Below are 24,269 nucleotides of genomic sequence, written 5' to 3' on the forward strand. Positions count from 1 at the left end.
GAAAGGTGCAGCGAATTGACATAAAATATCCCTTATCACTTTGTCTCATTAACGCGCCTCCCCGCCCCCAAAAAATCATCTAGTGAAAAAGCCTATTATACCTAATTAATTTCTGACCTCTACTTTTCCTGTTCTTTATGCTTGACATTAATTTCTACCATTTTCACCTCTAAACTCCTTTCAACTTTTTTAGTCTGTAAGAGATAATTTTCTTGCAGAAACTTGTAACACTTGGAATCCCACGAATAACTTGCTTTTTGTTTTAAAATTATCATCTTTATTGAAAAGTTTTCATACCCCTGTATTTCTAGGAGTATCCCTCCCAATCTCTACAATTCCCTATAACAAAAGCTTTTTTAACAAGATAAAAGCAGTTCAGCAAAAACAAAAGAAAAAAGATAAATCTACGTAGCATTACTGTACATTCCCTAGGCTTCTTCCTCTGCAAGTCACCATAATTACAGCATTTACTTTTTCCATCTTTTCCATGTTGTGGTCATACATTTTATTTTGTTTGTTTGCTTATTAGAATCAGTTCATGTAAGACTTCCCAGCCTTCTTTGAGATCTTCATAGTTGTCATTTCTCACACTGCAGTTAATATTCATCATATCCATTTAGCACAATATCTTTAGCTATTTCCTAAATGAGCATTTATTTCATTTCCAGTTTTCCTGAATGCTTTTCAAGGACCCTAGAGTATGTGCCAATGTACATATTCAAAAGATTTGTGATTAACATCTTAGACTGATCCAAACACTAGAGGTTTTTTTTTAAACAATGTTTTGTTAAATAAAAGCATATTAATAATTGAGAATCATAAAGGTTTGTAAATACTTTATATTATTTCATTTGATGCTCACAGAGGAAATGGCTTCAGAGATATTACATGTCCATAAAAATCAGAGGTGCAATTTGAGCCCGGGTTTCCATATCTAGGGATGTGTAGTAATTGCTCAGAGAACATCCTGGTTTAAGCCTTGGAATAAACTTTCTGGGGCATATTTTATTTTCATATAATACCATATATTTAGATAGCAATGCAAAGAAATGGATACATTATTGATGCTTCTAATGAAGTAGATCAAAAGTAACTGAAATATCTTCTTCATATAATTTATTACTGTGGTATTAAGTGCAGACCTCTTAAATTTATGAGGTTTGTTAACAAGTTCCCAGAGGATCATAAGTTTTGAACTAGAAGGGATTTTGGAGGCCTTTTAGTATAACCCATTTCACAGATAAGGAAACAAACTGAGAGTTTAAGGGACATAGATCACAGAGAAGTAGCCTGAATTTGAATCTTGATCTTCTGTACAAATCCCAAACCAAAAGGTTATGGGTCCTATGATTTTGCAGACAATATTTAGTATGGATAAAAGATAATTTGTATTATTCAGGAAACAAGGAGAACAGACTGAGGCCTTTATTTGTACAGATAGTCAAGAAGACTCTCATCTTTTTGATGACCTTAAGATTTCATTATTATTGCAATCCAAGCCACAGAGTTCTCAAAAGACAATGGTAAGGAATGATTGAATATAGAACCAAGAAAAATGCTTGGAAGAGAAATGAAATAGTTCACAATTAGAAAATCTAAGTTCTTTGAAAAATATAATTTACAGTTAAAATTCTGTATATGTTACATACATTGAAAAGGAAATGTCACTTGCTATTTAGAAGCCAAAATAAAGTTAGCTTCATCTCACTGTTTTTTTATTTAAAAAAAAAAAAAATTGGCTGAAGCCACTGCATTTGAGTAGAGTAAATCAGATCATAATCCAAATTTTCAAGATTGTAAATATTCCATGGTTAGTGCAATGAAGACAAGTCCTTATTTAAGGACAAAGTTATTGAAGATCAGAAAAGTTACTGCTTCAGTGAGAGAACTGCCTGCCATCAGATTTCTTCTTGCTAATGTGTTTGAAGATTTTGGATTTGTGGACATTCTTGGGCTTCTGGTAGCCAAAACCACCACCACCACCTCTTTTTTGCAACCTCTTTCCCTGGCTGCTGTTCACATCTGAAAAGTGAATGTTAAGGAAAAGACAACAGAAAAGCACATGGCTTCCAATCTAACATTTACTAGAATACAGTAGTTACCAGTTGCCTCAAACCTCACTTTTGTGGTATTTCAGAATGGAAGTGATATTATGAATCATTTATTGTAGCCTCTGAAACGGCTGTAAATTGTAAAAGATTTGCCTCCCTATGAACCACAGAAGGTAAATGGCAGATACCATATTACAAACAAGAGTTTTTTAACTTCAAGTCCATTGTCTATTTATGTAAATCATGCAATTGTTGCTCCAAATATGACAAAGCAAATGAATAATTTGCAGAAAGTCATGAGACATGACATAAGTGCAAAACTTTGCATAATAGCACAACAACTTGTGACTTGAGCCTAGCCCACTGTCTGAAATTTCTACAACATATAAAAATTTACTGGTAAAACTTCCCATTAAATCCCAGGATAAAGAGATAAAGTGTGCTGGCATATATTCAAATAACCTTGGTTTGCAAGTGAGAAGTATGAGGGATTAATTCAGGACACTTAGTCACATAAAAAACACAATTGTTTTCCATGTATCATTTCCCTCTCAATTGTATCAAAAGTTAGTTAGATGATATCCTTATCTAAGCTGGCTGAGAAGACAAGTAGGCTTGTGCACACAAATTCATTTTTACTAATCAACTGTGATAGTAGGACCTCATTTCCCTATCATAAGAACTAAAAAAATGGTAGCTTGTATGGTCCAACTCACTTAGTATTCCAGTTCCTTCTTCTGTAAACTTAATTATCCTCTTAAGAAAGCAGCTGGAAGAATTTACTCTTTTATCTCATTTCCAAACTCCTCAATGTCATATAATCTCCTTTAAATTATACTTCCCATGTGTGTAGCACAATATACATAAATGTATACTTCCCATGTACCATGACATGGTAAGTCACATGAAGGATATCCCTACTCAGTAGCATAAATACTCTAAACAGAAAAAGACTGGTGATTAAATACTTACCTGGGAAGCACCTAAATCTAACTATTAAGATCAAGCCACATGAACTTGCCAGTTGAGCCTAGAAGAGTTTCATACAAAAACTGCCCCAAGATTTCAGGGTGCTAATATAAGAATACAGCAAAGGATACTTAGGTCAACAAATGGAGGTACTTTGAAACCAAATGATAAAGCAACTTGAGGTAAATTTAAGCTGTTAACATTGTAGATTTGCTTCAGAGAATGAGAATCATATGCTCGAACGTAGGATTTATATGCCTCCTGTGCTGATTTATGAAGGAAGTAGTTCTTCTCAATTAGTTTTTCCAACTGAAATTTAAAGAAGCAAAACATTTTGTAACATTCCAGTATCCTACTTTTCTCAGGCAAACAAATTTCTGTATGTGTGCAGTAATTCTATCTTGTCCAACCCTTATCCATTCCAATTTGCCAAATAATTCCAAAGATGCAAAAGACTTTCAAACATGTTATCACTTAAGAATAAAGATTTTTAAAGATAAGCTCAAAGCAGAAGATGAATAGCCTGAGCATGGGAAACAAGGCATATAAAATATATATTTATCAACATTTAATAATGAAATACCTGAGACTGAATGTCAGAAATTTTGGACCAGGAAAATTCAAATTCACTTAATGGAACCTAGAAAGAGGGGAAAAAAGTCAATACTGGTAAACTAGAATTACTAAATTTAAGATATCATTAACAGTATTTTGATATGCTCCAGTGGGGGTTGCAGTTACAAACACATATGGGTGTTTTGGGTTAAACCCCAAAATATTAGCCCTATAATAGATTTAAAAGAATTGATTTCACTGTCTCTTTCATTTCCTCTATAAGGAAAATAAGGAATAGAGAAAGGAATTAACTCAAGGTCATCTAGCTAGCATCCCTACTTTTTGCAACTAATACTCCAAACTACACTAAAACATTTGTTTACTGCTCTGAGTTGAGATCACTTTCGTCTTCTTGATCAGAATTCAACTAAATTCTACAGAACTGGCATTGGACAGCTGGTCTGAGCCACAGGGAGTAATGAAATTCCTGACGCTCAATTTGGTGAAGAAAGAGGAAAGCAGGTAAAGCCCTTCCAATAAACATCCCCGATAAATCATATTCTAACATAGTGTGCCAGGCGTGTGATAAAACTTAGCAATTAGCCTAAAATGTAACTTATGGTGATGATGATAAACTCCTGCCTGAAAGGCAAGTTTTATCACTGGATGATCACTTTTTGAAGTTAACCCACATTGGCATATACCCAATGTATAACTTAATGCTTAGTAACTCCTTTTATGAAAAACCTGAGTCTCTGCACCTCTATCCCATTGTTAAATCAGCAACCCTCCATACTTTGTCTATGCTTTATCTCAGGCTTGCTGATTGGAATATGGTAAAAAAATGCTTTAAAGATGCAATTGAAATTCTGGAGAAATATGAAAACATGAACAAATCACATAGTACTGGACAGTTTTGAGAAAGAAATGAAAATACAACTAAATACCAGCTTGAGCTTAAACGGTTTTACATGAACCTGTCCAAAGATCTGTCTTGATTTCTAGGCACAAAAATGTATGTCACTACCACAGGTCTAAGTGAGTTCAGAGTGGGTTAAGCTCCCTTTGAGGGGCTGGGCTTCTGACAACCTGCAGATAGATGCACAGGCTGCTCAATCTTTCAGGACCTCATCATCACCAGCCGAAAAATAAGACCCAACTCTATTATCATCAAAGGTCCAAAAAAGTAAAGGCCACTATCACCACTGTTGCAGACTGTTGTTCTGGTCACTTCGCCCATATGACCCTTCCAGCCTTGTTATCATATTATACTAGAACCTCCTATCCTCTTTCTTTTAAGTGCCTAGATCAACTGCTCTTAATCTATGGCTGGCAAATTCCTACCTCCCATACCCTTAAATTTCTGTGATTCTGCCAAGAATCTGTGAGTCTGAATTCTATGAGTCTGCCAAGACAAACCCACCTTTCCTTACTATCTCTTCTTGAACTGTTATCTCATTCCAGCTCAGCCCCCTTTCACTATACTCTCTGTATCCCGTGTTCTACTTTTAAGCAGCTCTCTTTCATCCTCATTTGTATAGATCTTGTATTACTTTTATGTATATATGTTACAATAAAAATAGAAGATAAGCTCTTTTTTTTTTTTTTTTTTTGGAATCTATCCAGTGTCCATCAGTCCCTGGCCCATAGTTAAGTGCTTAATAAATGCTTGTTGAATTAATGAATTTGATTTGTTTCCTCATTCTCCTTCTATTTTATGCTCATGGAAATTTGAAATTCCCTGGAAAAGACCTCTTGATCACATTACTCCAAAAACCTCTTAATATCCTTGTCTCTAGTTTCTCTATGTGGCTTTTCAATCTTACTACACACAGCTGCCAAAATGATCTCCTTAAGGTAAAGATCTGACCATGTTATTCCTCTGTTCAAAGTCCTTCAATATCTCTTCTGACCATTTCATTTCTGTTCTCAATATTCACTCTCCTTCAAGGCTCAGAAGTTAGTTCCTTGACATCTTTCTGGATTCTCCCAAACCTCTTCTCTCTTCACAAATTAATATTATCATTGTGAGCAATGGAATGTAAGCTCTGAGGACAGGGATTATTTGGTTTCTGCAGTCAGAACTCTGTCAACAACTGATACTAGTTAAATGATCATATCGATTGTTTTTTAAAATGATGGGTATCATTTTGATAAACTCTATAGGGTTCAAGAAAATTGCAATGTTACAGATTTGTTTAAAAGATTAAAATATGTTTTTGGACAGACTAAAATGCTTTAGTAACAACTCACTTTTATATAGTTCTTTCTGGTTTATAAAGCTTTTTTCCTTAACAGCTTTTCATGGTAAATATTCCAAGTATTATCATATTATATGTAGTCAATTTAGACTTTTCCTAATTTAAGATTTACCAAAGTTACTTTACTCCTCTTGGGACTCAGCTTCATCACTTGTAAGAATAAGTTAGAAGAGGTAATTGGTAATCTCTAAGCATCCCACTCCAGGTCTAAAATAATTCCTTACCTTGGCTTGCTTCAGGTAACGAAGAAAACCCAACTCTTCTGGTCGTAAAATAAGCAAAGCATGACCTCTTCCATTTATGCCTCTGGCTGTTCTACCTACACGATGAATATATTCCTTAAATAGAAAAAGAGAATGTGATTTAAAATGTGGTCTTATGAAGAAACATGCTGGCAATATATCAGCATTTCCAATAATCTGTTAATGATGGCACATCATCTGCATTCTAATTTGTACCGATAGCACATCTGTCCTCAATTTAATTTTCTATATGACACAGGGATTACTAGGAGACTGACCATTTTCAGCATAACAAATTGGTAGCTATTATCTTCTTTCAAGATCCTGTTTATGTCAAAAGAACAAAATGCAAATATCAAGACTGAGGAAGAGAGGACAACACAAGACTTAAGTAGGTCCAAAAGACAGAGCTTAGAAAAATGAAAACATTCTGGCTTTTCCTAAAGCTGTAGTTGGTGACTTCTTATAAAGAGATTTCTGGTGAAAAAAAAAAATCTCCCTTTATCAATGCCTATTAGTGACTGTTCTGCAACTTTTAGTGTAACAGAGATGCCTGGAGCACTGAGAAACTAAGGACTTTGCTCAGTATCACTGAATCAACACATATCACAGGGAGGACTTGAATATACTTCTCCTTGACTCTGAGGCTGTTTCTCCATCCACTATATCATCCTGCCTCTGCAACTTGCTTGATATCAATTTTTCATGTTTAGGATACCATATAATTTATAATTCATCAATTTATAGTACTTACATGAAGTATATATGGTGTTGATACCAAGTTTCAAATATTCTCTTTTTTAAATTTAATTTTATTTTTTGCTGAGGCAATTGGGGCTAAATGACTTGCCCAGGATCTCACACAGCTAGCAAGTGTTAAGTGTCTGAGGCCAAATTTGAACTCAGTTCTTGCTGACTTCAGGGCTGGTATTCTGTCCATCACACCACCTAATTGCCCCTCAGGTATTCTCTTAATACAGTCTTTGTTTCTTTATACTGCACCTTCCATGGTGCCACTCTAAGCCTCTCTGTGAACAATGGAATTAGAAACCAGTTTATGTTCTTAGTGTCTTCTAGAAACAAGTTTATATATCATCATAAATTGAACACTGTGGACTGACTTAATGATTTAACATTAACCAAGAAATGCAGGGAAAAGATATTTGTTATCAAATGTAGTTGAAATCATTTCCAGCTGTAATGGACACTATAGCATTTGTTAAGAATATTATTTGTAAAAAAATTATCTTAGAAAGAAGAAAAATAAACAATTCAGAAAACTAATCATCACACTGTGTGTGAAAGCAATTATCCATGTAAGATAATATTTGGAAGAGAAAGGACGGCAGCTACCTTTGGATCATCTGGAGGGTCATACTGGACAATCCAATCTACTTCTGGAATATCTAGACCTCTGGCAGCCACATCTGTACACAGCAAAATTCCAGAATCTGCATTGCAGAACTGAAAGAATGTAGTTGTCCGTTTATTTTGCTTCTGTTTGCCCTGGATTGAAAAAAAGAAATAGATACATTACTGAGTCACACTGTGAGCAGTTAAATAATACTGCATTCATTTCTGAAGGTGGATGCTTAACCAGTAAGGCGACCTGAAATCTAAAAAAAGGGGGCAAGTTAGGAATGCTTTATAATACTCGAACAAAACCCAAGACACCGCAAAAAGCACCAAATTATATAGACTGACAATAAAATCACAGATTACCATATAACACAACTCTTCAAGGATCTGAACCCTCAGGACTTATTTTTTCATACTTAGTTATAGAAGCATTCACTCAAAAGCAAGTATAAAGAATCAAAATACTCAAGGTTGATGTAAAAAGTAATAAGGCCATGTCTCCTTCAGTAGTCTGAGATCCTGTGTATTTCATAAGATCCTTTAGTGATCTTTTTCTTTCCAGATTAATTCCTTTAACCTAGAATCCAAGGCCCTCAACAATTTGGTTCCAATCTCCCTAAGCTTGTATTTAATACCCTTGGTAAACTGTTTCTATAAGCCACATCTACTTACTCCTACTTCCCCAAAGACATAATGTAAATTCCCGTCCCAATGGCTCAAATCAAGTTCCACATCTTCAGTGAAATCTTTCTTTGTCGCTAGTGGTCTCTCCCCACCTCAGAAAATAAAAAGAATAAAAATATCTCAAACAGAACACTTACATGAATAGCCATGACAGGTAAATCAATGTAGTTCAGAAGCTCATAGTGGTATTTCACTGACATACATGAAGAAAAAAATACCATCAACTTCTTCTTCCGGTTCTTCTTAAGGAATGTAAAAAGTAGAAGGAACCTTTTCTCAGATGGACAAACAACATATCCCTAAAAATAAATCAAGCGACAATCAATTACATAACACAATTCTAGAAGAATCAGGTATATCAACTAACATGAACATTTTATTAAAATTATATATTTAAAATAAAGAGTTTTTGTTTTTTGGTCTTATTATGGATAAAATAATTGCAAGGAGTCAATTGACAGAGCTTGATTCTTCGGTATACTCTTAAATTCCAGTATTTCTAATGTTTAGTTTTGATTAAGAAAATGGTGATCACAAAAGTAACCTAAACCATTAAAAGACAGGATAATTTTCACACATTTATTTCCAGTAATATATTCCATTCCATTGAAATGAAAGAATTAGTAACAATGATTTCCCAAAAATAATCTAAGTGACCTTTACATTTTAGTAATAATTTCAAGTATTCTCTATCTACAAATAATTTCCTGTTGTAATCACTAGATATTTTATGCCTTTAGTATTTTTAAAAAAAAGGGTTACTCATCTATGGTTTGGTTCTAATTCTGGATGGTATAAAGAAACAGTAATATATCAAAACCACAATTTACATGGTTTTTTCTTTGTTATATTCCATTTTTTAGAAGGGCTAATAACAAGAAAACAAACTTGAGAACTGGAAAAAAATATACTTATATGCACATGAAACTAATGTTTAATCTAACAGTTAAAAAAAATTAAAATCTTACAAAAAATTGGTTAAAAGTTAAAATCAGTGGTTTTTAGTCTAGAGTCAGATCACCTGAAAACTTAACCATAAGCCAATTTAAGCTAGGCTCCTGTCACCTAATACCTAGATCACAGCATCCATATTGTTGGTTGCCCCGATTTCATTTTTTCTATTTAGTTAACCTTTCCAACATTATAGCTTTCATCATATCTATTACCTACCATTGTAGGTCTTTATATTTTTTATTATCAAAATGTATCTAATCAAATGCTTCTGGATTCTTCAAAAATTAGCTCAGATTCTTAATTATGGATTCCGGGAAAATACTTAATATTTTTGACAAGTTTATTTCAATATAATTGGTTTTTATTTGTAATTTCATGTGTTTTATTTTAGGTACTTACACACACACAAAAAAAATCAATGATCAACATGGGCCTTACCCCTCTTTATGCAGCATTTTCAAAGTGTTCTAGATCAGAATATATGGCCTTTCTCTGAAATCCTCTAGTTCTTATTCGGTAACACACACCACACAGTTCAGCCTATCTATTTATAGCCTGAATTAATTGTATTCTAGTTGTTTCAAACTTCTTATATGTGTTTTTCCAAGAAGAATGTGTGTTATTTTAGGAGCTTTTGTATAAAGTTTACTTACTTCTTTGGTACCTACTACAGTGTCTATAACCCAGTGCCAGTGGGCCCAACAAAATATCTGTTGACTAATTCTCTTGAATTAGTCACATTTCAAGTTAAAGGTTTATACCTAAGCTACTTAACCCATGGGCTCTAGTTCCCTCATTTGTACAATAAGGAGGCTAGATTAGATTAAATCAAAGATTCCTTCCTGCTCTAAATCCTATGATATTAATCTCCATGAATTTATAAATCAGGGACCACAGGATCACAAAATGTATACACTAGATATCATTATTGTAGTACCTCTGATATGCTGGACCTCTACATTACACATGCCTAGAGTGCTAGGGAAGTGAATTCACTGGTGTTTGAAACTTCTTCCACAGTCCAACTATCCTGGTGACTAAGTAAAGTTCAAATCAGCCCGCTCTCTCCAATAGTTGGCCCTGGCCCCAGCCCCAGCCCTTCTGCCTGTCTCTCTACAAGCCTCTCCCTCTGTTCTTTCCACTTCCTGCTCTGGACATTAATTAATTTGTACCATTGTGCATTTTGTTACAATTACAAATTGTACCATAAAAATGTACCATTGCTCCTGGATAAAAAATTTGTGAAATGATTGTCCTATGCACACACTTATCACAATACAACTGAAAGAATAAACGTTCTAGAGTCAGAGAATAAGGGTTCGAATTCTACTTTTGGTGCCCAGTACTTGTGTGATCTTGGGAGAGTTGCCTGATCACTGTAGGTCTCAGTTTCTCTATCTGCAAAAGCTTCACTGAGCATGCAATAATCCATTCTTTGGTCCCCAGAACACAATGTTCTTCCCAGGCCACTATTTTCTTATGCAATGTAATTTTTCCTTGTAAGAATAAAAGCCTCTTGAGATCAGAGATTGTCTCTCTTTTTGTATGTGTACCCCAAAATATCAAAACAAAACAAACAAAAACTACCTGTTCAAGACCATCTACTGTTGCAGTATCTTTATCATCATCAACACCAACATACAATGGTTCCTTTTTAAGTGAAATTTTTGCCAGATCTTCTACCTTACGAGTTTGTGTGGCAGAAAAGAGCATTGTTTGTCTGCGTTCTGAAATAAAGATGATATAAATATAACATAAGCCTTTCAGAGATTTCCAACTACTTTATACTTGAAACAGATAGAACGTCAAACTTTTCCATAAAATATTTAATAATTATCTCACAAAACTTATGATTGCCAAATCCATCCATTTTCCCTCTACATATGCAAAAAACAGTATTCAATGCATGGGAGGTGATATAAATAAAAGTTTTTGTGAAACTTCAAATCCACAACCTTATTTGTTTTCTGTTCTGCACATTTTTGGTATCTGACAATTGTTAATAGTTTTGTTTTCTGACCCAGCTGTCTTTCAATATATGTCTCAAATAAGCAGACAGCACAGTACTACACAACATTGAGCTGAGTTGAAAGGATCTGACCTTGGGGACATAATCACTCAAATTCCACTTTTCCAAAAAAAAAAAAAAAGAAAAAAAAAAAAAAAAAAAAAAAAAAAAAAAGAAAAGAAAGAAAGAAAGAAAAGAAAAGAAAAGAAAAGAAAAAAGTTACATTAATTGAGTGGCAGTGGAGTACAATGTAAAAAACCCTAGATTTGAAGTCAGAGGATCTGACTTTCAATCCTCTCTCTCCTACTGACAGGTCACTTGCGATTTCGAAGCCTCTTTTCTCACTTATAAAATGAGAGGTTAGAACAGATGGCTTATGAGGACCATTCAAGCCTTAAAATCTATTATGCAAAACAATCATAATGTCATTCAAAGAAATTTACTAAAATAAGTAAACATTAATTATTATTATTTTTTTTTGGTGAGGCAAACATGGCTAAGTGACTTACCCAGGTTCATACAGCTAATAAGTATATGAAGCTGCATTTGAATTCAGGTCCCCCTGACTTCAGGGCCAGTTCTCTATGCACTACATCACCTAGCTGCTCCTAAGCACTACATTTGAAACAAGTGCTATATTTTAGAAATAGCTAATAAGCTCAATTCATAAGTCTACAAATTAGCAAAATAAACTTCCCCTTCAAAGTGAAATATTCTAAATTCATAAAGGAGATTGTTGCCCATTTTAAAAGGAACAAGACCAGAATTTTATTGGCACGTTTCCCTTTGTTTTGAAAAAGAAGTAGACATAACTATTTTACAAACTGAATACATGGGAAGTACTAGGAGATAACTTGGATGGAAGAGGAGACAAGATAGTTTGTGCCTTTTATCTTATATAACAAATTCCTGGATGTCTGTGAAATAGCTTTATAAAGTATCTTCTTTATATCACTTTTAAATAAGTAGCTTAATGTTTTGAAGAAGACCAGCAAATAGAGGCAGTATTTTTGTCTTAAAATTTGTGCTTTCAATGATTTTTTTTTTTTGGGGGGGAGGGGGGAGGGAGGGAATCCATACCAGGAGTCGATCCCATTTAGAATTCCATTATCATTACTTCAAGATTTTCTTAATGGCAATATCACCTGCCACCTCCAACTAATAGCACACACAACCCCAAACACAATGAGGATGCTGATACTATACACAACTTTGACTCACTTGGCAGAAGTTTGATGATCTGCTTCATTTCTTCCTCAAACCCAACCTCAAGAATTCGGTCAGCCTCATCAATAACAAGACACTGCAGATTTTTAAACATAAATCCTGGGGTGTTCTATAAAATAAAGAAGAAGCAGAAAGAAGTCTATTACTTACATGTTTATTTTTCAGGGGAAGGAGATAAAAAGGACAAGCTGCATGATATTTACCTGCATATGGTCCAGAAGTCGGCCAGGTGTTGCCACAATAATATTGATCCCGTTTGCAAGTTTCTGTGCCTCTGCAGATCTGTTACTGCCTCCCATGATCAAACCATAGGTATGCACATGATAAGACATTAATTCCTTAAGCACACCAAAGGTTTGCATAGCCAGCTCCCGAGTAGGTGAGAGGATAAGGACCCCAGTTCCTACCAAAAAAAAAAAAAAAAAAAAAAATTCAAAACCAACCCTCATTTAGAACATAGTGATAAAATAAACAGTCTAACATTACAAGGGTCAAAATAAGTTATATTTTAAAGAGACATAAACAAGAAACTGAAAGCTTACCATTCCTAGGCATGAACTTTAACTTAACAATGAGTTCTATCGAAGGAATGAGGAATGCGAGGGTTTTGCCACTGCCTGTTTTTGCAGCTGCTAGAATATCCCTATTATAAACAAAAGAAGAACTTATTTATACTAGTATACTGAAATCCTGAAATGAAAAAAAAAATTATCTTATTCTAGGAAAAAAAACCCCAACCTAAACCAAAAATGTATCACCCACAATTTTTGCTATTCTTTTTTCTAAGAAGTTGTAACTAACTAGTTCTCAGTATTTTTTAAGAGCTTTACATCACAACAAATTAAAATACCATGTAAATATTTTTCAAAATAGACAGGTACTTTAATTCAGCTTGAAGCAAATGAAGATACCATACTGACCTACTGATAATAGCTAACCTTTCTATAACACATTATGTTTTGCAAAATATTTTACAATCATTATTTCATTTACATCTTCATGACCACCTTGGGAGGTTGGTACTATTATTTGTCCCATATAATAGGATAAGGAAAATGAGGTAGATAAGGAGAAAATGACATGACCACACAACTAATTAAGTGGAGGGCAAATTTGCATTCAGATCTTTCTGATTCCTAAGCTCTCTCCATTGTGCTACCACATAATATATACTAATGTTCACTTTACCTGCCTTCTAGAAGCGGTCTGATGCTTTTATGCTGAATTGCAGTCATGTTAGTAAAACCCATTTCTGTTATTGCCTTCAGAGTGTTTTCATTGACCATATTAGTAAGTGAAGTGAATGAAGTATCCTCAAAGGACCCTAGACAGAAACAGGCAACCATTAGCAAACTTAAAAGAAAAATAAAAAATTACATATCATTAAATGAGTCATGTTGATGATTTTAGTTTTATTAAAAACTTAAAAAAAGAAACTTTAAAAAAAAAGTCATGATTTAATCATTATTTCTGCATGATGGCAGTTAGAAAGAGACATTAGTTTCTTTAGTTCTAACCATAAATAGCTGTGAAGTTAGGAATTAGGAAATTAAGAGAAGTCCTGTTATCAAGATGGAAAAAGGGTAACTAAAGATAATGAGTCCTTTACAACATTTCCACTTAACCAATGAGAAAAGAGAAGTTTAGAGAAATTATGGAATTGTTCACTGGTCACATGATTAATAAGCATTAGAGTTTCAACACATGCCCAGGTCTTCTGACTCCCAGTCTAGTCCTTTTTTACTGGACCTGTATGTGCCAAAATGTTAGTGGCAGCCCTGTTTGTAGTGGCTAGAAGCTGGAAAATGAATGGTTGCCCATCAACTGGAGAATGGCTGGGTAAATTGTGGTATATGAACGTTATGGAATATTTTTGTTCTGTAAGGAATGTCCAGCAGGATGAATACAGAGAGGCTTGGGGAGACCTACATGAACTGATGCTGAGTGAAATGAGCAGAACCAGGAGATCATTATATACCTCAACAACGACACTGTTTGAGGATGTATTCTGATGGAAGTGGATCTCTTCGATAAAGAGAGCTAATTTAGTCCTTTTTTACTATCTGATCCTGTCACTTAGATCAAAGGACAATTGTATAGTGTGAAGGAACAGAGGAACTGGAAGTTGAGAAGAGAACAAAAAGTGCTCCCAAAAAAGTGCCCATGGAGGATCCTGAGAGACAAAGTTGGCAAAAAAGAAAAAAGACAAATGTTGGAGGAGATGTGAGTAAACAGGCAGGGTCTTACACCATTTGGAGGAGGTGTGAAGTGCATTCTGGAAAGTAGTTTGGGTGCATTCCCTTTTGGGCCAGCAATAACACATACTTTTCCAAACGGACAACAGGAAGCAGCATGCTACCCACCTCCAAGTGATGACTAAATATGCAGAATGGAACAAATTTTTAGTATGTAGCCCCTCTGGTAATTTCTTTTGTATGACTGTACATATTTGTTACAATGGTTTGTTTTTCTTCTTTTTCTTTTTTCCCCAGATGGAGAGAAGAGAAAAAAATTGCACATGTGAAAATAGAAAAATATTTGGACTGATGTATTGAAGGGATTTTGCATGTTTAAGAAATCAGAAATAGAAAAAAGAGGAACACTCATTCAATACTACATAACAAGTAGAAAAAGAAGAAAAGATCACAAAAATTTAGAGGTCCTTAGAATGTAAAAAATAGTTAATATTTGTAATCTTTTAAAAGTGCTTGACATATTACCTCATTTAATCTAAGCTAGCTTCCACTTCATTTTTGGGGTTTGTTTTTTGCAAGGCAACTGAGATTAAGTGATTTGCCCAAGGTCACATTAACTACTAAGTATCAAAGTATCTGACACTGACATGGAGTCAGGTCCTCTGACTCCAAGGTTGGTATTACACCATTTAGCTATCCCGTCTTCCACTCCATTTTACAAAAAAGGAAAATAAAGCTAAGAAGACTTAAGTGAATTGCCCAGGGTAACAAAGCTATTAAATGCCTCAGTCAGTATTTAAACTTAGGACTTCCTGACTACAAGTCCAGCCTTCTATCCACTATTCTACCAATATGGCTCTAATTAGATATATCAAAGTAGCTCATGTTACAGAAAAAGATAAAAGGTGTGGGAGTGGGGGGCAGCTAAGTGCTCCAGAGGATAGAGCACCAGACCTGAGTTCAAATCTGGTCTCAGACACTTAACACTTCTAGCTGTGTGACCCTGGGGAAGTCACTTAACCCCAAATGTCAGAGAGAGAGAGAGAGAGAGAGAGAGAGAGAGAAAGGTGGGAGAAAGGAAAAGAGGGCGAAGGAGAGGAGGGTAAGCACACTGAAAATTACCTGTTAGCCCATGAGGAAGGCTGGGCATTTCATCATCCTCTTTCTGATCTTCCACAGTGTTTTCTTTTATTTTGGGATCTTTCTCATCTTCATCATCAGATCTCCCTTGGCTTTCAGTTTTTACTTTTTTGTTTTCTGGTTAAAGAAAAACACCATAACATTCCAACTCCAATAAGAAATTTTCTCAAAATGGACAAAACTAATGAGATATTCCCTTAGAACCCACAGAGAGAAGACATGCAACAAACTCAGGCAATAATTTTCAAAAATCCAAAAAAAAAAAATTTGAATTTGCTAAGACTTTTCAGTTCTCTAAATCACTTCTATATCAAGTTTCAACGTTAGTACTTTATAAAGTCATTTTACTGGAAATAATTTTGAAATCCTATGCAGTCTTGAAGGTCTGATTCAAATGCTATCTCCTCCATTAAATTTTTTCTGACTATTCCAGATTTTTTTCTCCTTTGAATTCTCACGATGATGTCTACTTGTCATGTATTTTTTTAAAATTCAACTTTGCCTTACATTTGAGTTCACATTTTATTTCCCCAACAATAGAATCCTTTTTCTCCCTTAAGCTTCAATCTTGTTCATCACCAATTGTCTACTGAACATTTCAAACTGTACGTGCCAGAAATATGGCAAACTCAACCTGTCCTAAAGCTGAACTCAACTCCTTCTCTTTACTCCACAAACTCATTTTCAATGAATCATTGAGTAATTTCCTTATGACTTGCACCATATCCTTTCATTCTCCCAAATTTGCACCCTCAAGATTATACTGGTCTTCTTGACTCCACATGTCTAATTAGTTGTCATATGTTTTTGTTTCTATTTCACATTTCTCATCTTCCTCTCCATTCTACTATTCTAAGCTTTCTATATACTAAGGGGAATTAAATTTTCTTCCTGACCCTAAATCAAGAATCTCTTAAGCAAGTACTTTGAACCAGGCACTAAGTACCTTGCTATCTTGCTCAATACACAGAAAATTATTCTTAGGTACTTATTTATGTAATATAATCAATTGAAAAGCCCTAATTGGATTTGCTTTAACCTTTATTTGACCTCTACACACATTATCAAAGCCAAAGCAAGCTGAGGACATCAATTATGCATGGTTTCAAGAGTTTTTAATGTAATGTTGAATTTTATTAGTATAATAGCATATTAAAGAATATGCAACATTTGCTTTTCCATGCTTAGCATACAAACTTTCTATACAAATATCTGAAAATTTCTGGCAAAGTGAGAGAAAAAATACATCAGTCATGGAAGAGATCTCTTTAGTGACTTCCCCAAAAATGTAAATGGGAAGTAGAATAATAACCTTCCAAAAAAAAGAGGGGGAGCTATATCTTTGACTTCTGACTTTTCCCAGTCTTTGTAGTCTGGTTTATAAATAAATGAAGCTCGATGGAACCTTAAAGATCATCCAGGAAGGATGAAATGGGAAGCCCAGAAAGTTATTTTGCCCAAGGTCAAAAAAGTAATAACAGCAGGAACAAGAACCCGGGGTCCTGCCTCAGAGTTCAGGCTCTTTCTTCTTCCCTTCCTTATTTACTCTTGAGTTTGTCACTTTGGCCATTTGCTGAGCCAACAATTACTTTACAGCTATAGATGCATATTCCAAGAAAATTTCTCAAACTTCAACAAGAGCAGACCTCTTACTCCAATGGTTCAGCATTTGAAAACACAGTACAAACACAAACCTTTGCTATTCTCTGCAATGCCAGAAAAACAGGATCACAGTTAGTTTATAGTGGAAGGCTGCTCTTAGTCCTCTGACTTGAGTTTTTGTTTATTCAAGCAATTCCCTTTTCAACATACACAAATAATAGGAGAAAATACAATTTTGGAAATCAAAATCTGCCCTGAACAAAATGACTATTTAGGTGAGATTTTTAGTAATTTGTATTCAGGAAATAAAAACAAATTATTCATTTTTCTGCTTTCTCTCTCATTTCTAAGGTAGAATTACTTACAGACACTGGCAAAAAAAAAAAAAAATCAATGGAATTTTAATTAAGTTTATTTCATTTTCTGAATCATACAACTTTGGGAGGAAGAAGGAAAAACTGACTTTTCTTGCAAGACTCAAGCTCCCTGAAGTTTTTTTCATATTACCTATCACCCCCAATTTAAGAGTCAGATCAAACAGACTGTACTTCAATATTCTTTCACAGACCATTCCTGTTCAGTCATCTCTCTTCTCTGAACAGTTGTAATGTTCAGTGTCTACTACTTATTGAAAAAAATAATTGTGTATTGCCTCATTTCCTTAGCTATAGAAGCATTAAAGTGAACTAAATCTTGGCTTCTTAAGCTTTTTCCACTAATGACTACTTTTTGCCCAAGAAATTTTGTGATTCTACCTATATGTAAAATAGGTATACAATTCAAACATTTATTGATAATAAATTCTAATTTTATAACCTCCACATTCAGTTACGCGACCCTATATGCCTGACAACCTTTAAGGTTTTCTTTCTTTTTCAAAGCGCTTTTCAAAAGATCTGCAATTTTACGGTAATTACTTCCTCTGTCCACTGATGTGGAACCCACCTCCTTCATACATTAGTAGATGGTTTCATGAGCCACTGTGGCTAAAAAAATGTAATCATATTTTGGTGATGTCTCTCCAGACACAGCTAGTCCTCAGATGACAGATACAATTCACTGTTGGGCCCTTGTGTTAAGATTTTTCTATTTTAGGAGACACTGCCATTGCTTATGTTCTACTGGAAGAATCTTTAAGAACTCAAAATTAAATAAAAACATAAAAAATTTAAATTCTTATGTCATTTTAAAGATAAATTTAAGAACTCAAGATGTCTCAATGCAGTTATCTGGTCCATAAATGGTTGAAAGTAAAGCTGTCTTGCAATTCCATGTATCTTTAGTATTGACTGCCATCATAACTCTTTTGAAGTTACAAGTGCAAGGAACCTTACTTGTTACTTACTTATACAGATTACTTAGTGGGTGATTTCTCTGTCTAACACAGCTTCAAAGATCTCTGATATTTAGTCAGTCCATACTGATTGTTACAGCACTCTAATTGTCTGCTCTCTACCCTGAAACCCAAAATACTAGTATAGATCTAAGAGACCATCAACTCTAACTCTGTCATTTTACAGATGGAGAAACTGAGGCTCGGAAAACTGAGATGAAGTGTCCAAGGTCCCTTCAAAAATAACCACTCAGCCTCCAAGACTACTTGTTTCAAAACATCACGTTGGTATATAATAGGAATAAAGAAAAGCAATAAGGTATGTTCCCTGCCTTCAAATAACTTATATTGGTTTGATGAAAGAAAGAGATGAAAATTTAAGAGATTATTGTAGGTTGTGGTGCTCAAGGAAGAATTTGGGAATTTTTCACTCTGATAGGACATTTTTTCTGATACTAAATTTGAGGGGTAAAAAGTCCAATCAGGGATGAAGAAAAGATTATTTTTACAATTCAAATAAGACTGTTTTTAAAGGCAAAACACAATTATATAAAAGCAAATAGCTCTACAATGTTCAGTGTATATAGTTTAAGAACTCTCACCCACTAACCTATCTATGTGATCTCCCCTTAAGGAAAAGAAGAATATAGTAGGTGGTCTTGACAAGGTAATTCTGCAAAGATAGGGGTAGGTATACCTGGAGGCAAGATGGATGGAGTAACACACAATGAAGATCTCAGAAACTTCTGAACCTCTGCTGGGCAGGGAAATGCTTTGTCCTCCCCAATAAATCTATAGGATTTTAGTAATTTGAGCAAATGAATTGTTTCAATGACAGGAGAACTAAGATGGCCTATAAAGAATCCAGGAAAAAAAGCAGGGACCTACCAGGTCCTCCATCAGGTATTATTTTCCTCTTCTTCTTCTTTTTCTTTTTTAATTCAGAATTGGGGAGCTGTGCAGTTGATTCTTCACTGGCTGCTAACACTACAGTTTTCTTGGGAGATTTTTTCACTTTCATTTCTTCTACCGTTTCTTCTGATATACATTCATCTTGGATTTCTGATATATTGGCTCTCAAGGCCTCTGTCAAAAAAAAAAAAAAAACCAAAAAAAACAAAAACAAAGTTTATGATTCTAAAATTCTGTAAATCAATCTTTTAAACCACTTAGTTGCTAAAGAATTAATCTATGACTAATATTTAAAAATCACAAATTTTTTTCACTTCTACTTTATATGCACACTCACAGTTCTAACCCATTTTTAACCATATTGATATTTTGTGTGCTTCAATATTTTGAGAGCTTGGTGAGATCTCTTTCCTTCAGATACAGAATAGAGAAGCTTTCTTTGATTCTGCCACCAGACATATAACCAAGTGGCAATTATTAAAAACTAATTTATACAGGTGTCTCAGTAGGCATTACAAAAAACTAGTTAAGACATGTCCTTGCCATTGCCATTCTAAAAGAATAACAATTATGAGAACAGGTAAAAATAAAATAAAAAAAGTAGACTAAATAAATATAGAAACTTTAGGAGCTCAATAAATACTAAGTGCAGTCAGGTATAGAAGACTGAGTCTGGAGTCAGGAAAACCTGAGTTCAAATCTAGCCTCAGACACTTCCTAGCTATGTGACCCCGGACAAGTCAACTTACGCTTTCTGTCTCAGTTCCATCATCTGTCAAATATCCGGGGAAGGAAATGGCAAGCTATTCCAGTATCTTTGCCAAGAAAATCTCAAGTTGGGGTATAGAGTCAGATACAACTGAAATGAATGAACCATAACAAAATAAATATTTAACTGACAAGTAGAATGTAGCTGTTCATTCATCAAATTATGTTCTGATCCTCTTAAAAGTCATAGTTAAGCCATTTCTACTACAACTACTATCAAATGCTATAAATGCCTTGAATTTTCTCATAAAATCATCAACTGATGATACCAATCAGTTAACTAATATTTATAATTAGTATACTTCTAATTACCTTTACATGCTCTTCTTTATCCAAATAAAAAACAAAATGATTTATTACCTTTATGTAATTCAAACCACTTGTATACTATATTTCATCTCTGAAATTTATTTCTGGTAGGCCTTTCTGAATGTCATTTAACCTTTCTGTACCTTAGCTTCCTCAACTATAAGACAGAAGAACAGAACTAGAATATCTCTAACATCCCTTTATTTATTTATTTATTTTTTTTTTGCTGAGGCAATTGGGGTTAAGTGACTTGCCCAGGGTCACACAGCTAGACAGTGTCTGAGACCAGATTTGAACTCAGGTTCTCCTGACTTCAGGGCTGGTGCTCTATCCACTGCGCCACCTAGCTGCCCCTCTAACATCCCTTTACACTTCATAAGCATGAACTTTTTTCATAATGATTCTTTTGCCATAAGAAAAGCAGGCAAGGTATTCAATACATTATTACTGGGAACATCACACAGTTTCCCAGGACATGTATCAATCAACATTTACTGACCAGTTATTATCTTTAAGGAAAAATTCTAAAAGATTTGTTCTTAAGTTATTCAAAGTCCAGCTTGGCTGAGATTACAAAGGGCTAATTAGATCTAATTAGGTCTGTTTCCTCTAGATTAGCTTTGCTGTCAGAAATTAGTCACAGTTATGGAACAAGGGAAAAGCTGATATTCCAAGCAGCTCTTTGCTATTTTTGATCACAACCAAAAAATGGGGAGATTAAGGAATGAATATGCTTGTTGCAAGTGATGCCTATTTGAACACATGTAGCAATTCAATGATTTATTACCAAAATTTATTGAGCTTCTACAAAACAATTTGCTAGGTGCTGACAGGATCAATAAATTCAAAGATCCTGCAGAATAATGCTGAAAGAAGGTTAAGATATTTATATAACAACTACGTAAGTGCCATATGTGAAATACCAATTGCTGAAGGTTTCATAAAGTTGTTAGTTGGATTGGGCCTTGGAAAATAAATAGGACTTTGACAAGTTGAGAAAAGTGAAGAGGGTATTCTAAGTGGAGGAAATGGTATGAGAATAAATACATAGGGTAGCAAAAATCATGTTTGGGAAAGAACTATGAGTGGTCCGGCTAAGACATATAAAATGTTTGTAGGGGAATAGTGGAAATGAGGTTGAAAAAATAGATTAAAGCTAGGGTAAGAGTTACAGATATTATTTAATAGATAATAGGGAGTCACTGAAGATTTTTGAGTAAACATTTGAAATAATTGCTAACAACCATAACTATGTACATTATTAAGTATGTGAGATAAATGGGATGGGGAAATGAGATTTAAGTTATTAAAATTAGTAACAGAACTCATGTAGTCTGAATGTTAGGAAATATCTGGCCACAAGTTTCATAGCTTCTTAGTAGCAGCACTGAGATGAAAATACCTGTCTTTTGATTTTTATTTTAGGGCTTTTCCTATTAAATTATATTTACATTAACCCCTAACAATATACTACCTAACAACATACTAAATAAGCTTATATTCTCTATGAACTTTTTGCTATATTGTACTACACATATGCAACACTATTAAGTGCTAGGAGATACGGTATAGGTAAGAAATTGAAAAAGGCATAATATTTAAAAATAAATGTTAGGTCCCTGTCCTCTAGGAATTTAGAGAATATCTTATGACAAGGGTTCTTAACTAAGGGGACACAGATGCAGTGGATCCCTGGATACACTTCATTAAGGTCTGTGCCCTTGGATGATAAAACAAAACAAATTTATTCCAATATAAATAGTTTCATTTACAATTTTAAATATTTAAAAAACTTCAAGAAGGTTTCATTAAACTAGCTAAAAACAAAAAGGTGAAACACCTCCCTGTTTTAGGGAGACAAAATCGAAATGTACAAAACAAGTTGAGAACACAGTACAGCATAAAGGAAGAGTTACAGATATTCAGTGAATTAAGAAGTCAAAAGTAATTGGGCTGGCCTTGCAAAGGACACCTTTTTAGGTGGAACTCTGAAATATGCTAACAAGAAAGGAGATGCACCACTCCTTGCTCAGGATTCAGCAGGGATCATTTGGCCACTGTTACAAGTAAGATTACAGCTGGATTTTGGTCCAGGTTCAAAACACAAAACAAAACAAAAAAATCCCCCCAAAACACCTCAACAAAGAAACACAATGAAACAAGTTTCTTCTTTCCACAACAAAGACAATGAGAGCATGGGCTCTCCAGCCCGTATTCGTTTTCCCAGCAGTACTTGGCCTACAGTGGGCCCTTAATAAATGCCTGCGAAATGTGTGAGGGGGTGGCTGTTCTGTCCCTGGGAGAATTCTGGCAGAGGCTGCAAGCGCCCCGCATGCTGGAAGCGGTGAGATGGGATCCGTGCAAAGCCTCCCTGCCCAGGCTCTATTGGGGGAAGTGGGGGGAGAGAGCAGGGGCGGTGTTTGCAGATGCAGGGCCTTGCCTTAGGCTGCTGGTTATCCCTGCAACCCAGCCCGGAAGGCTCCGCTCCAATTTGAGAACAATTTAAGAGCGGAGAAGTTAGGATTTACTGGCCATCTAGGGCCTCTCCCGGGTACCCCAAACACGTCGGGAAGCCCGCCCTGAACCTGGACGGCCACCGTAGCGACTTCAAAGCCCAGGCCTTTTGCTCCGCAGATCTCACCTTTTTCCTTCAGCCGCTGGTTCCTCTGACGCAGTTTCTCATTGCGCTTCTCTATCTTCTTGCGCAGCAATTTCATTGGAAGGTGCGACATTTTGGCGGCTGCCCTCCTTCTGCTCTGCTGCTCTGAAAAAGATTTTTTTCCTGTCTCGGATCCGCCAAATCTTCTTTCTGCGTTCACACGTGGGAGCACGTCGGAAACAGGAAATTACGCGCAAACTATGTCGTGCGCAATACAAATGCTTCCGGGGCAAGTGGAGAAGGCAGGCAGTGAGGCAGTAACTCTGGGCAACAGATCTTGACTAGCGTCTCCTGCTGGGGAGGATGTCGCATTGCTTCTACTGATGGCTGCTTCTACACAGATAGAGAAGTTTTAAGCTTAAACCTCCAAGATGTCCTTCATGCTTCATGCTATACTTGTGAGCCGGAGAGGACGGCAAAATTTCTTGATTTCAGCCATTCTGGCCTGGTCTTGTGTCCTGAAATTAATTATAAATAATTGGGAGTAAGAAAATTAATTTTTAAATTTTAAAATTAATTTTAATTAAATTAAATTATTTAAATTAAAAATGCATTTTCTCTTCCCACCATTAAAATAATATCCTCCCCTTCCCCACCATCAACAAACAAAAACAACAAACCCTTCTAAGAAATTGGAAGTCAAGCTAAGCAGATTCCAGCTCTGAATATGTCTAAAATACATGTCTTATTAGACGCCCTGAGCAGATCCCATCTCTGTTAGAAAGTGAATAACAGGCTTCATTATTGGTCCTTTGGATTCCTAGTTGGTGATTGTGTTGATCAGAATTCTTGGTCCTTCAAAGTTGTTTGTCTTTACAATCTTGTCATTGTATAAATTGTTCTGATTCTGCTTCACTCTGCAATCGGTTTACATCAGTATTTTCTTTCTTTTTTTAATTATAGCTTTTTATTGACAAAATATATGCATGGGTAATTTTTCAACATTGATCCTTGCAAAAATTTCTGTTCCAACTTCCCCCCCCTTCCCACCACCTCTTCCCCTAGATGGCAGGTAGTCCCATACATGTTTAAATATTGCAT

The 24,269-nt window shown here is 35.1% G+C and overlaps 1 protein-coding gene across 1 annotated transcript; it reads right to left on the reverse strand.

Moving 5' to 3' along the window:
- Positions 1-254: 254 nt before the first annotated feature.
- Positions 255-23,425, reverse strand: DDX18 (DEAD-box helicase 18). The gene is made up of 14 exons (XM_051985764.1): positions 23,211-23,425; positions 19,469-19,666; positions 15,628-15,762; positions 13,499-13,634; positions 12,853-12,953; positions 12,514-12,713; positions 12,305-12,419; positions 10,663-10,802; positions 8,259-8,420; positions 7,432-7,584; positions 6,061-6,174; positions 3,604-3,660; positions 3,152-3,329; positions 255-2,022 (listed from the first exon to the last, which is right to left on the reverse strand). Exons 1-14 carry the CDS (start codon positions 23,299-23,301, stop codon positions 1,877-1,879), a joined length of 1,926 nt encoding a protein of 641 aa, XP_051841724.1. The 5' UTR covers positions 23,302-23,425; the 3' UTR covers positions 255-1,876.
- Between the last annotated feature and the right edge of the window lie 844 nt (positions 23,426-24,269).

The sequence above is a fragment of the Antechinus flavipes genome, chromosome 3 (assembly GCF_016432865.1).
Source record: "Antechinus flavipes isolate AdamAnt ecotype Samford, QLD, Australia chromosome 3, AdamAnt_v2, whole genome shotgun sequence".
NCBI lineage: Eukaryota > Metazoa > Chordata > Mammalia > Dasyuromorphia > Dasyuridae > Antechinus > Antechinus flavipes.